The sequence below is a fragment of the Pseudorca crassidens genome, chromosome 15, assembly GCF_039906515.1.
Source record: "Pseudorca crassidens isolate mPseCra1 chromosome 15, mPseCra1.hap1, whole genome shotgun sequence".
In the NCBI taxonomy this organism is placed as follows: Eukaryota; Metazoa; Chordata; class Mammalia; order Artiodactyla; family Delphinidae; genus Pseudorca; species Pseudorca crassidens.
The window spans coordinates 44,007,702-44,021,728 of record NC_090310.1 but is presented as its reverse complement, the minus strand read 5'-3'; the positions used below and the strand labels follow the sequence as shown (position 1 = coordinate 44,021,728).

Below are 14,027 nucleotides of genomic sequence, written 5' to 3'. Positions count from 1 at the left end.
GGGCCTGGCCCCGTCCCTCGCGGGTAGGGGAGGACCTGCGCATGCACGTCCCACTGCGGAGGCCATTCGGGGAAGTTACGTGATCCGACACACGCTGCCGTCGTACGCCTGGCCGGCTGCGCAGGATTGCGTCACCCACCGCGAACCACGGTCTGCGCCTGCGCAGAGCACTGTGCCGGCGGCTCTGCGCTTCTCGTTACGCGGAGGGGGCAGGGCCGGCCCACCCCGAAAGTCACGTGATCTGCGGGGCACGCACACCGTCTCTCGTGGGTCCCGCCCCGGCTCCAGCCCATGGGCAGTACAGCAGGTGGGCGGGTCGCCGGATTGGGTGGAGCCCCTGGAGGAGCGGGGCGGAGAGAGAGGGCAGGGAGGTGGAGGGGCGGGGCGGCGGAGGAGGTTGCGGGAGGAGGTTGCAGGAGAGGGCGCGGCTCGGGGAGAGGGCTCGGCGCCTCCACGTGCCGCAAGAAGCGGTTGTTGGATACCCAGCGGCGCCTTGCAGAGTCGGCGGCTGTGTTCGTTCTGGGCACGCGGCAGGCGGGCAGGCAGTCAGGAGCGGAACCGGAGGCCGTCTGTGCTCCGAGAGCCTCCGAGCCTCGGGCTCCGGCCGCCGCTCCCGGGTGTGTGTAAGCCGTCGGCCGTTCGCCGGCGACCCCAGGGTACGGGCCCTCGCGTCCCAGAGGCTTCACGTCGCTACTCCGAGCCTCCGTTTGTCCTCATTTCTCCCAAACGCCCAGCGGACCCTGGGCCGATCTCTCATCCGGTGTCTTCTGGTTCAGGTTATGCAGTGTAGACAACGTCCAGAAATGAGACAGATCCTCTGCGCAGTCATCTGGAACAGCGGTCCCCAACCCTTTTGGCACCAGGGACCGGTTTCGTGGAAGACAGGTTTTTTTGGTGGTGGTGGGGTGACGGTTCAGGCAGTAACGTGAGCGATGGGGAGCTGCATATGAAGCTTTGCCCGCCGCTCACCTCTTGCTGTGCGGCCAGGTTCCTAACAGGCCGTGGACCGGTAGTGGTCCACGGCCCAGGGGTTAGGGATCCCTGATCTAGAACAACTCCTCTCTTACTGTCTCAGTCATAGCCTGTAAAGCATCTGCCTGAAGCGGCTGGAATACAGTGTGGACACGGGGAGCAGGGCCGGGGTGAGAGGGTCCAGGCAAGAAGGTCTCGGACAGCAGCCTCTTTTCAATGCTGTCAGGGGGGAAGGAAAGGGAGCATTTGAAAATAACTGTACTTACCATCCTTCAGCGTCTGTGTTTAGGGCTATAAGCGCTTCCACAGAGTGGGAGGCCTTGCCCTGATGGACCCAGTGTCACTGGTAGAAGGAGCCCGGGGCCAGGAAGCCTGGAGGCCGCGTGGCAGAAGATGGTGCTCAGCTTGCCTGGGCCTGGCTCCTCCTCGATGCAGGGCACATGCCACCCGCCCTCCCTGCCACCTATGGTGATACCTGGCACTGTGCCCACTTGACCTCCCTGGGTGTAGTCAGCACACAAGCCAGACCTTGGGGAAGTGGGTCGGCCGCTATTCACAGTGGAGCCCAAACAGGACAAAGCAGTTCTGCCATCTTTCCCGCCCTACTTTCTAGCTTCTGGTTTGTACAAACGCATACAATCTCTACTTTCTGCTGCAGCTAAAAAACACGGCAGGACTCTGCTGGTTCCAGAACAGCCCTGCCCTCCTCACACACCTATGGGCTCTTCCTACCTCCAGGTGCACCCAGAAGTGGATCCTGCTGTCACTCCCCATCTCAGGAGGATTTCCAGAAGCCATCTCAGTTCCTGGAGGCTGGGCTCAGCCCCAGGTGCACACACTGAATTTAGTCTTTCTCCAGCCTACGACTCTCCTGCCCTCCCGCACGTGGGGCCCCGACTTCCTCCTGCAAAAGGATCTCCTCCCTGCAACTTCCCCCAAACTGGTCCCAAGTCTCAGGATAATAAGAACAGAATGTGCTTGATGGTTACAGAAGGTGGGTCACTACTACCCACCCCCAGTTACTAGTATTAGTCACTTCTCACAAAACTCTGTGTGTGTGTGTGGGGGGTAGTATTATTACCCCCATTATACAGATGAGGAGACTGAGGCACAGGGAGGTTAGCCAACTTACCCAAGATCACACAGAGAGCAAGACAGAGCCAGGGTACAACCTCCACAGCTCAGCTCTGCGCAGACCACGTGCCTCCCCAGCTACAGCAAAATAGAGCTGTCTCCTGTCAGATCAGGTAAACGTCAAAAGGGAACTAGAGAGGGTGTGATTAAATAGCATCCTAGAAATTCCATGTCTGGTTTGCATGAGTGCAAAAGTGAACACCGAGAAGTTGTGGTTTCTAAGATGCTGGGGGGACATGGGAGGACTTCTCACAAAAGCCCAGGGATCTATGGGCTTCCCTGGTGGCGCAGTGGTTGAGAGTCCGCCTGCTGATGCAGGGGACACGGGTTCATGCCCCAGTCTGGGAAGATCCCACATGCCGCGGAGCGGCTGGGCCCGTGAGCCATGGCCACTGAGCCTGCGCGTCCAGAGCCTGTGCTCCTCAACGGGAGAAGCCACAACGGTGAGAGGCCCGTGTACCGCAAAAACAAAACAAAAAAAACATATATCCTCTTATCATGAGCATCACATTTGGATAAACTTAATCTGGCCACAAATGCTTTGAAATCAACTTTGCTTCAACACAGAATGTCAAAATAGGTGATGCGCCGCTTTTTATAGGACAATTTCATATAAAACGTAACACCACTGCAGTCTTACTTTGTCACTAACAAGGATCCTAAGTGTTTAAAAGAGCACACGAAGTATTTAGAATGTGCTAGAAGTCCAAGTAGACGTAGAAGCAGCATATGTGGAAAAGAGCAGCCAGGATTCTGTGTTCTGCCCAAGTTAGTTAGCGTTCAGTGCTGAAAGGACTTCTTTATTTAGGGTCATAATAGCTTTAGTGATTGACCAAGTGAAGAAACTGGATATGATTATTTTAAGTTTTATCTTCAGTTCCCTTTAGAAATGCTACCTGATCAGGTTCCGAAGTAGGAAGTACATCAGGCTATTCAAAGAAGCTTTGGAAAACAAGGAAAAAAACACCAACAGCCCAATGCAAAACTAACAAAGAACAAAGACAACTCACATACGTGTACACATGGCAGAGACAAGAGAATACTATAAAAAGCAATGATAAACCAATGAATACAACAAATTGACCCGAAGTTAAACATAACCTGTGATGTTGCAGAAGTTTGCATGGGAAATGCAGTCTCAGGAGCAGTTGGAATAGATGTTTATCTCCAAGTAATGCCCTGTAGCCATCCTGAGGAAGTGGAGTGAACAACTTTCAGGTAATTATGTTAGTGAAAATTTGGAAACCATCTACTCGCCCAAAAGGAGACAACTGAATAATTTATAATATATCCATGCACATTTTAAAAAATGTTTAATGGAACTTGTAATCATTCCACAATGTATATGTTTATCAAATCATCATGTACACTTTAAAGATGGACAATTTGTCAATTATACTTAAAGCTGGAAAAATGTTGAATTGTTTGATGCAATGCTCACTATATTATAATGAATAAAGAAGGTACGCTATTTTACCCAGGAAATGATCTGATTTAAAAGCAAATCTATAGAACCAGACCGGAAGGAACTCGCCACATCAAATTCTAAACTGCCCAGGGAGGGGCGGAGAAGCTGTGCCCCGCCCACCCGACGCTTTGGAGGGGCGGGGCTGGGGCCTCAGATTCCGAGGCACTCACCGCCCACTGGCTGTCATAATCTCAGATTGTCACAGTCAATCTTCCGATTGGTCCTGGGCCGTCGCTTGATGATGATGTCAGCCGCCTTGCGTGCGCGCGGAAGCGCGCCTTAGTGGCCGGCGGATGCACGGAGGCGGCTCTTACGTCCAGGCCTCGGGCTGGTGGTCGCACGATTTGGGTGGGTCAGCCCGGCCTTCCCTCCAACCCTCTGGGCGGCGTCGCGGCGGCAGGGCGGGCGAGGTTTTCTTGCGCGGTCTCGGCTGTGCGGTGCACTGCGAGGTCGGGTTCCGGTGGGTCAGGCCAAGCGTATTAGGGCAGCTGGGGCTCCATCAAGAGTCTGAGTTTGGGCACGTCTTCACCTGCCTTCAATTTGGGCAAAATATCCGGACTTTACACTAACTTCTCACAAGCCTAGGTGGTGATTTTTAAATGTTTTAAAACATCCATTTTTGCGAGAACTCAGGATGTTTCAAAGCAGCATCTACTTGGAGACTTCACTGGTCAGGTCAGGCACAGGTTGGCCACTCTGTGGGGGAAAAGGCCACTCCTCGAGGAGCCCACAACTTGAATACCCCTTACTTCTGGCAGCGAAAACAGAGTCCTGATTCTTAAGTGAGCTTTTAATTTAAAAAACAAGATGGGCGCACTGTATAAAAAATGAAGTCCAAGGACATGCGGCAGCAAATGCCTTGTCTCCACGTTAAAACCCTAGAACCCAATCCCTAAGGGCAGCTGTCCTTACGTTTTTGCCAATCCTTCCAGAAGGTCCGTGCAAACAGAGCAAGCCTATATGGAATCTTTAAAAAAACAAAACAAAACAAAAAAAACACAAAGCAGTTTCCTCATCTGTAAAATGAGGTTGAAAATGGTGCGAAGTACCTTGAGCAGTTCTTGGGATGTTGTTCTCGCTGCCTGTGACAACTGTTGTCAATATTCCACAAAGTGTTTGAACTTCGTTTTCTGACTACCAAAGAAACTCAGATTGTTTCATATTCGTATCACGGACAGGTCTGCCTCTTCTTTTCAAGCCCCCTTCTGAGGGACTGCGAGCCCCTGCTGTGCTGAAGTGCAGGCCTGAATGCTAGCTTTTAACGATCTTTGCTATAGAAGGCCCTGGTTCTGAAATTCTGAATAAAACCACAACAGGCTTGTGTGTTTGGGGTTGGCTGGGGGAGTGTTTGAGGGAGGGGACACCTGGGGGGAGGGGAGGGCCTAGTTGCCTTGGCTGGGTCTGCAGGAGAGGAGTGCAAGAAGAGCTGCAGCAGGCGTGCACACACACATACGTGCACACCATTCCTTAGAGAGACCGTGAAATAGCTCATCTTCAGGCTAAAGCAGGAGATTCAGGTTAAAGCCTTGTCCTTTCCCCTCCCACCTGGCCTTAGTTAGAAGGCAATGTTCACACTTCATACAAGTCACGGTAAATAAGCCGACTGACCCATCCCCTGTCACACCTACCTCTCCGAACCGGGAGGCCACAACTCAACAGTAATTGCAAGGCCGCAAGCAGGACGGTGGCAGAGGACAGGCAGGGAGTGTCTTCATGTCTGGATCCAAGTTGCATCTATATTTACTTTAGGGTGGTTTTCCCGGAGAAGTTTCAAGCCCATCTTGTGCCTCATTTCAAGGAGGAAGCAGGTGAGATGCTGATGTAAGCAGCTTTTGGCAGGAAAGAGCTCTCCGAAGGGGCACCCTTTTGTCTTGTCACTTTAGCAAAGCTATATTGTCACTAACCTTAAACTAGGCGCCCCTATGTTCTACTCATCTCCTGCCCTAGCACACCTATCGAATTCTGATCACACAGTACCTTGCCTAACCTGTTGGTTCTTTCCGTAGATCAAAGAAATAAAAATGAAGAAGAATTAACAGGTGTACAGATCTATTCCCTAACTTCCCCTCAGTAATGGCATAAATAAACTGTGAACAAGACAGCATCTAAAGAAAAGATCACGCTGGGAATCCCCTGGTGCTCCAGTGGTTAGGACTTGGCACTTTCACTGCCGGGGCCTGGGTTACATCCCTGGTCGAGGAGCTAAGATCCTGCCAGCTGCATGGTGCGGCCAAAAAATTTTTTAAAATAAAAAATAAAGATCATGAGGAGTTGACAAGCCTGCACACTGTGGGAGATGGCTACGAGTCTGATACCCTGGCTCCATGATTAACTGACATTACGTCCCCTTTTCTCTTTAAAACTTTCATGGCAGGGACTTCCCTGGTGGTGCAGTGGTTAAGAATCCGCCTGCCAATACAAGGGACACGGGTTTGATCCCTGGTCCAGGAAGATCCCACATGCCGCAGAGCAACTAAGCCCATGTGCCACAACTACTGAGCCTGCGCTCTAGAGCTGGCGTGATACAACTACTGAGCCCACGTGCCACAACTACTGAAGCCCATGCACCTAGAGCCCGTGCTCCACAAAAAGAGAAGCCACTGTGATGAGAAGCCTGTGCACCGCATCGAAGAGTAGCCCCCGCTCGCTGCAACTAGAGAAAGCCCACGCACAGCAACGAAGACCCAACACAGCCAAAAAAATAAATAAAAAATAAATTAATTTAAAAAGAAGAATTTAAAAAAAAAACAACCTTTCATGGCGGAGCAGCATCTTTAGAGGTGGATTTCCAGGACACGAGTCTGCCTTCTCTCCAGATTGCCATCTTTCTGATCAAAACAACATTTTCCGGGGCTTCCCTGGTGGTGCAGTGGTTGAGAGTCCGCCTGCCGATGCAGGGTACACGGGTTCGTGCCCCGGTCCGGGAGGATCCCACATGCCACGGAGCGGCTGGGCCCGTGAGCCATGGCTGCTGAGCCTGTGCGTCCGGAGCCTGTGCTCCGCAACAGGCGAGGCCACAACAGTGAGAGGCCCGCGTACTGCAAAAAAAAAAAAATTTCCATTTCTACCAACACTTCCCTCTCGAGTATTGATTTTCAAGCATTGAGCATCTGGAGCTGAGTTCAGTAACACTGATGTGCTTGGGAAATCGAGGAACAAGGTCTTTCTGGCCTCGCCTCCTGATGGGCAGGACAAAATTCTCTCCTTAGGAGATGGCAGCGGGGATCTGTGCTTCATGTCAACCTGGTCAGTTCTGAGGCCCATTCCGGCTAAGAAGGGGCATGTGTCCCCTCTGTCGCCTGGGCCTATGCCTAGGCCCCGGCCACACTCATTTCCAGTTCCCAGCCACCTGTCTCCGGACCAGCATTCCTCTTTATCCCTGCACCAGTACAGTAGGGACCAAGCACCATGGCTATTCAAGTTGAAATTAACTAGAATAAAGTATAAACCCAGTGCCCCAGTCACACGAGCCACACTTCAAGTGGCTGGGGGACATGTCCGCTCACCAGGCCCAGTGGGACAGCCTGATGCCCTCCTGCTCCCAGCACTAATGGGCCCACCCCACTCCGCTCCTCGCCTATTTCTAGAAGCCACCATACTGTTTAGAGTTTACTAGTCTGTGGCAGAAATTGGGCTGAGGGTAGGGTAACCAGCTAGTTCCGGTTTTCCTGGGACTTTCTTGATCATAGCATTGACGGCCTCATCTGGGAAGCGCCAGTCCTGGGCAAACCAGGGTGCTCGGTCCACCCACAGAGTAAGTGATGTCTGACCGAGCTCTCAGTGGGATGGGGTCAGAGGGCAGTTCATGCCCTTCGGTGGGGACACCCTGATGACACGTGCTCACTTGTAGATAAGACAGTCCTGCATTAACCTAAATACCCCGAAGCCTCAATTGTTAGAAGGCTCTGCGCCTGGACCCCCTCAGCCGGGCTGGAGCCCCTCTGGCCCCATGCCCACCTCCATCACCCCTGAGTTTCTCAGTCATTAGCCTTTGGAAGGGAGCATTCTGTAAGAGGAGTTGGCTGTCACTGAACCTGGGATCTTTTCTCTCCTGGGGCACTTGAGTGGGTTTTCTGAGGCCCCCAACACTGCTGAGATCTGGCCTTGGAGGATGGACCTCCTGCTCTGGGGGGGTTCTTGCTCCCCTAGCAACTCTATGAACCCTGAGGACCATGTCCACCTTCCTCTTAGCCTCTCCCAGGGGCCCAATCACCCAGCGCCTGAGACAATCCCCAGGCAGGGCTCCGGGCTCAGGCCTGCATCTCAGCCAGGGAAACTGACCAGGGCTTGCCCTTAAGTACAAGCTGCCCCCCGTACAGCAGCCTCTGTCCTGCCTCCTGCCCTGTTCCTGTCCCACCAGCTCTCCGTCCAATCCCCAGGGTCAGGGCCCTTTGCTCTATCAGAGGGGAGTGAGATCCTTCTCGACACAGCAGCAATGTCCACCTTGCCCAGCCATCCCCAGCGGACGCCACAGCCCCAGGGTAGAGGTCCCTGCTATCTGTGCAGCCTACACATCAAATTCCCCCATTCCTAATCCTAACCCACACCCCTAGCCCAACCTTTTGTCACAGATTTACCCAGGGAAGCCATGTGTCCACAAGATCTCATCTATTAATCAAAGGATGATGGAAACTTCTAGTTTTCTTCTCTTTCTTTACTTTGGAGAAATGCAGTTAGGGTTGGTCCTCAGGGTCAATAAAACCAGCATCCAATTCTGATGCCCCCCAGCCCCACCTCAGTACTTCTTCCTCTTAAAAGCAGTTCTCCTCCTCCTCTTTGTAAGGGAGTAGTCAGTGTAGCTGCTTCACTTACAAGCAATTATTAGCTAACTCCAGGTATCTCACCTGTTCTCATCCATGTGACTCCCAGCGCAGGTGCTAAGGGAGGGCCCAGCACCTCTTTAGGGGATTCTAATGTGCTCTAAAGTGTCTTAATGGACAGCTAGGTTGTTTTTGTAAAATGCCAACGCCAGCCCCACCCTCAGATATTCACAAGTATTTGGTCCGGGATGCGCAGCCTGGTGATTTTTCAAAGTGTCCCAACGGATTCCTGTGTGCGCAGGCTGTGAGCCCGGCTCCCGTACACCTGTGTGCACACCTGTGCCTGGGGCAGGTGCTCGGCCCTGGGCCTCAGCCTCTGCAGTGCCTTCTGCTGAGCTTGTTGCCTTTAACCCTCCTTCTCTTGCTCCCCCTCCCCCAAAACCTACCAAACACATCAGGCGAGGGGAAAAGAAGCAACGTTCATATCATCATTTTATTCGTCAGAATTTCCAGAGACCGGGTCTCTACCGGGCAAGTAGAAAAATAGAGAATTTTACTACTTTGAAAAGGCAGCTATGACAAACAAGTGTACGCCGAGAAAAGCGCCCCTGGGACTCGAGGGAGCGCAGGGTTCAGTCTGGGGGTGTCTCCCCACGCCACTAGCAGGCCCAGTCCTGGAACCGGAAGCAGTCACTGGCAATCTTCCACACCGTGTTGCTGGGCGAGGCCTGGGCTGTCAGGATGAAGTTCTGGTTGAAGTCCCGCTGTTTGTTGCCCTCAAACTTCACTGTCCCACAGATCACCACGAGGACCGTGGTCTGGCTCGGGGTGGCTTCATCGTGAACGGGCTGGCAGTCTACCACGTTGATTTGGAACTCACTGGAAGGCAGCATCTCAAAAAACTCACTCAAGGACTCTTGTCCCGAAACGGCGTTGCCGTTCCACACCAAGGTGGCCGTGCCCATGTACAGGCGGGACAGCAGCCGCCGCCTCTTGTCCATGGTGGTGTAGTACACGTTCACGAACTCCTCAGCGGCACGGCAGGCCTGGTCCACATAGGTCTTGAAGTCCACGGACGCCATCTCTGGCCCCGCTGAGGAAGGCCTCCACCCAGGTGCTTCCTGTACCTGGGGGAGCCGGGCTGTGGGGCAGGAAGGTGAAAGAGACCCTGTGTGAATGCCATTGCCCATCCTGCCGGACAAATGAATATCCTCCTCCTCTGGTGGTGGCAGAACAGCTACACATGGTGGAGAGATGATTCTAGGCGCACACTGGTGCTGACAGCTGGTCTGACTAGGCCTCAGTTCACTCACTTTAAACGGGACCATCCCCAGCTGTGCATAACTGCAGTGTTGGATGAAAAGAAGCCGTGTACACCACGTGCTTAGTTAAAAAGCCTGAGACCCACATGGTCCGCAGTGGTAGCTATTACTATGAATTTTAACGGTTTCGTTTTATAAGCTGTAGTACAACTGATAGTGGAAGGCCGCTTTTTTCTGGAAGCATGGAACAGCTGTGACTGCCCTAGAGAAGCGGGTAAAGGGACTTTCCTGGCGGTCCAGTGGTAAGGGTTCCAAGCTTCCAATGCAGGGGGCACGGGTTCAATCCCTGGTCGGGGAACTAAAATCCCACATGCCGCGTGGTGCAGCCAAAAAAAAATTAGAGAAGCGGGTAAAGACGCTGCACCCTGGGGAAGGGAACAGTGGCCCTCAGCTCACCCACAGGGTCTGTGAAGGAGGAGGCAGGTTTCCTAAGAGGGTAAGAGAGCAAATGCCATGAGGACAGGACGGGACCAACATGGTGGCCACAGTCCTCATGACGGGCTCTGAGAAGCTAAGCTGGTGCCAAGCTCCTGGGAGCACAGGGGAGCCCCGTGAGCCGAGGAAAGACAGGCCAGGTGGAAGAAATTCTACGGGGTGCGGGGTGGTGGCAGCAAGTTAGAATTTCAACTGTAGGCGAAATGTCACATTTCCTTAAAGAAAGGTCCAAAAGCACAAAGAAAAATTATTATTACCTTTTTTCAGGGTATGGTACAACTATTATAGCTGTATTCTTTTTTGCACGATTAAAATATTTCACTAAACAAAAATCCAACAGAGGACAACATTACTAAAATAGTGGATGGGTTTAGATTTACAAACTTAAATACTGAATATTTTTTTAAATTTCAACAACCTTAAAAAAAAAATCATCTTATGAAAGAGATAAAAGATCCCAGGCAGGGTTGGGAAGGAGTCAGGCACTCTTAAGGGAGGAGGAAGGTGTAGGCCTGAGCCTCCAGGAGAGAACTAGCCAGGCTGGGCGGGAGCTCCCACCTAGAAAGCAGCGTTGGGTGCCGAGCGCTGATGCGGGGTCCTGTCACCCCCTCGGGGACCTCAAGTCCAGCCTCCCAAACACTCACGCCAAGCTCCTATTTCCTAGTGTTTTACATTCGTACGCCACGTCCTTTAATGGTCACTGAGAACGGATGAGGGTGTTACTATAACAACTTCGCTAATGAGAAAAGAAAACTTACGTGTGGATGGAGGTCACACCCCTGATTTGTCACTACAAGAACTTGTTGCCGGTACGACGCGGTCCTCTCACTGGCTCCTGCCCTTCTGGGGTCCAGTCTGGGGCTCAAGGTTCCGGGATAGCCAGTTTGTCATTTCCCGCTGTGGGCCCGTCTCCCTCGCTGGACTCCCCATCAACCGGCGTCCACGCGATTCCCCAGCACCTCGGGCCTCCGCCTCCCGAACGCAGCTCAACCGGCTGCCCGCCCGGGCGTCCGCAGGGAGGGAGGTCGTTCCTGCGGGGTTGCGACCGGCCCAAGACCCACTGCGGGACCAGCCGGCATCCCCACCACGCGGGGGCCACCTACCTGCGCTGGGGGGTACCGACCTACGCGGGGGTCACCTACTTAAGCAGGGGGCACTTACCTGCACGGGGTCACCTACCTGAGCAGAGATCACCTACCTGCGCTGGGAGGGGATCACTTAACCGAGTCGGGGGCACCTACCTGCGGGGGTCACCTACCTAAGCGGGGGTCAGCCATATGCGCGGGGGTCACCTACTTGAGCAGGGGTCACTCACCTGCACGGGGTTACCTACCTGCCCGAAGGGCACCTACCTGCGCTGGGTGGGGGTCACCTACCTGAGTGGGGGGCACCGACCTGCGTGGGGCACCTACCTGCGCGGGAGTGACAGCGGGGCGGCGGCCCTAGTCAGCACCGGACAGCGTGGGCCTCAGTCAGCCGAGTAGGCGTGGGCGAAACGACCCGGGTCGGCGTGGGCGGCTCCGGTCACGCGGACCGCGGCACAACGGACTTTTGGGTCGGGCCCGCCGAGGCTCCGCGCTCCTCGGCTGCTCGCCCGAAGCGGCCCAGGAAGAGCCGCCTCCAACGAACCCCTTCCTCCCAGCAACCGCCTGGTCCGGTCGGCGCCTCCGCAGGTTCCCGCGCGCGGCCCCTCAGCCCGCGCAGACGCGAATGCCCGGCCTCCGCCCCCGCCCCGTGACGGGCAGCTGTGCCAGCCAGTGGGACGGCGGACCGCAGGCTAGCCCCGCCCATGTGTGGCAGAGGCGAGGCGGCTTCCAGGAGAGACGCTTTCCCAGAAGACCACGGCAAATCCACGCTCGAGTCTTCATTGGTCAACCTGGATCACAGACTCCGGCCCGACGTTAGGTGGGGCCTCTGATTGGACGAAGCTTCGCAAGTCCCGTCCCCGACTCTCGGGGCGGGGCTGTCTCGCGGCTGCGCGAAAGCTGCCGGGCATGAGAAGTTTATTGATGCCGCCGCGTTTTCAGGGTGTGTGCGTTCACCCCAACTAGGCTACGCTAGGGCGTATCTTTGTCTGCTTTCCTAAGGGAAAGCTTGCTCTCAGTGTTCAGGACAAGTTTAGAAACTGGGTGGGCTCTTCCATATAGGCGACCCCTCCGCCCCCAATGAAAAGTGTGGATTATAAACAAATAAGTTGCAGGCTAAGTAGAAAGGTGAATTGAACTCGCATCTTTGGAGACGTATTCACACTTTACAAAGCCCGAGCCAGTGAAATTGGAGTTTAATGTACAAAACTCCGAATCTGTAGAATGAAAATGAGAGTTGACCTGCATGTCCACTGGGTTGGATGTCGCACTGCTTTTAAGTTTCCTTATGTTTCCCATGTCAGCCCTTGTCATTTCGTTCTCATAGCTTCGGGGGATGTATCATTATTCCTGATTTTATAGACGAGGAGGCCGAGAGACAGAAATTAGATGACAGCCTGGAGTCACAGAGCCACTTCAGTCCTAGAAAAGCTGGTTAGGAGGACATTAATCCAGCGCTAAGTTCTGGTGAAAACACAAGGCTTTAAGCCTGAGAGGCAGCAGAGCCAGCAGCGGGAGGATGGGAGGGCAGGAAGCTTTCAGATTTGTGTCTCCAGCATCTAAATTGTGCCTGACCCACAGCAAGGGCGCGATAAGTACTGTTTGAATGAACAGACAGGGCTGGGTTCAATTCATTGCTCCACAACATTCTAGTTGTGATGACTCCTCTCTAACATTTAATCCATTGCTCTTGGAAGCAAACCTGTTTTTTACTCCCCCTATGGTTCTGGAGTTTGGGAGGTTAGAGACACCGCTGGCTCCAAGGGCACAATTCTGGAGTGGTGGGATGCCTGGTTAGGGCCACTGAGCCTAGAGGAGTTTGCCAGGGGATTTTGGAAAAGATGATGTTTGTCTTTCTCCTGGACATGTGATGTGTGCTGCTGCAGCCATCTTGCCACGCTGAGGGGGGCGCCCTTGTACCATGAGGCAGACCGGAGAGATGGGGAGAAATCAAGAGTTTGATGACTGTTGGGAACCAAATCAACTCTGAAGTTTAGACTTTCTAATTTTAAGAGCCAGTAAATTCCCTTTATTTTTTAATACTATTAAAAATTGGGCATAAACAAACGTATTTGTAAGTTAATTAGTGTACTAGCAGAGTGATTGTGCAAGTGAGTTAACCTACCTGAGGCTCAGTGCCTCACCTGTAGAAGAGGGATAGTAATGCCATCATTTCCTCCGGTTGATGTGAGGAGCTAATGGAGGAGGCTGTGGTCAGCCCTTAGCCCAGGGCCGAGCACAAAGCAAGCATCCAGGAAACGGTGGTGTATTTTGACATTTTGCATCGACAGCAGCTTCCTTATTTGCCAACAATCCTTCCAACACCTGGCTTTTAAACTTGGGACAAGTGTACTGACAAATTGGTAGGATTTGTCACCAAACCACATGGGCGCCTTCTGGAAGATGAGCCTGGTTTGAGCAGCTGTGGAACCAATGGCCCATTTGCCTCGTGGAGTCTCTCCAGGGAGGAAGGACACCGCTGGTCAGACACGCTGAGCTGCTGGCAGCTCTGAAGACAGGCTGGGATCTTTGGGTCTGTAAACACAGGGCCGAGCTTTCCGAGTTGTCAGCGTAGTTCTCTGGTGCAGCATCTGATGACGTTTGTTTGCTGCGAGAGGCTGTGTGACTTGGAGCTGATCTCCGGGGGTCTACGGTGATGGCTGGGCAGTTGTCCCTCCAACACGTTGCCTCCAAAACAATCATGTGTTGTTTTTTCCCCTGCCCTAAAGGAATCATCTGAGCTGCTGCTGGACCAGGGTGAGCTGGGGCTGCATGTCTGGAAGGTCACTTGGGACGAGACTTTTAGGGAGATTCTGGGAAGGCAGGGAGAATGGAGGCTCGTTAGCTTAGA

At 53.4% G+C, this 14,027-nt stretch overlaps 1 protein-coding gene and 1 long non-coding RNA gene across 8 annotated transcripts; one reads left to right on the top strand and one right to left on the bottom strand.

Annotated features, from left to right (window-relative positions):
- Positions 1-131: 131 nt before the first annotated feature.
- Positions 132-3,582, top strand: LOC137207483 (uncharacterized). 4 transcript variants are annotated; one of them, XR_010935113.1, is made up of 4 exons: positions 396-656; positions 777-885; positions 1,711-1,966; positions 2,984-3,582. It is a non-coding gene; the product is annotated as an uncharacterized lncRNA (long non-coding RNA). The 4 variants fall into 4 exon arrangements; XR_010935112.1 differs by lacking the exons at positions 396-656; positions 2,984-3,582 and adding an exon at positions 132-307 and having other exon boundaries at positions 1,711-2,271; XR_010935111.1 differs by lacking the exon at positions 2,984-3,582 and having other exon boundaries at positions 396-617; positions 1,711-2,271.
- A 5,226-nt stretch (positions 3,583-8,808) lies between these two features.
- Positions 8,809-11,802, bottom strand: NXT1 (nuclear transport factor 2 like export factor 1). Of its 4 annotated transcripts, XM_067707393.1 has the most exons (3): positions 11,554-11,802; positions 11,504-11,522; positions 8,809-9,475 (listed from the first exon to the last, which is right to left on the bottom strand). In XM_067707393.1, exon 3 carries the CDS (start codon positions 9,414-9,416, stop codon positions 8,994-8,996), a length of 423 nt encoding a protein of 140 aa, XP_067563494.1. In that variant the 5' UTR covers positions 9,417-9,475; positions 11,504-11,522; positions 11,554-11,802; the 3' UTR covers positions 8,809-8,993. The 4 variants fall into 4 exon arrangements, with proteins under 4 accessions (XP_067563494.1, XP_067563491.1, XP_067563493.1 ...); XM_067707390.1 differs by having other exon boundaries at positions 8,809-11,122; positions 11,504-11,802; XM_067707392.1 differs by having other exon boundaries at positions 11,504-11,802.
- Between the last annotated feature and the right edge of the window lie 2,225 nt (positions 11,803-14,027).

Bases quoted from the DNA above. Each gene is read 5' to 3' on its own strand.
- NXT1 (XM_067707390.1), bottom strand. From the start codon at position 9,662: ATGGTCCCGTTTAAAGTGAGTGAACTGAGGCCTAGTCAGACCAGCTGT.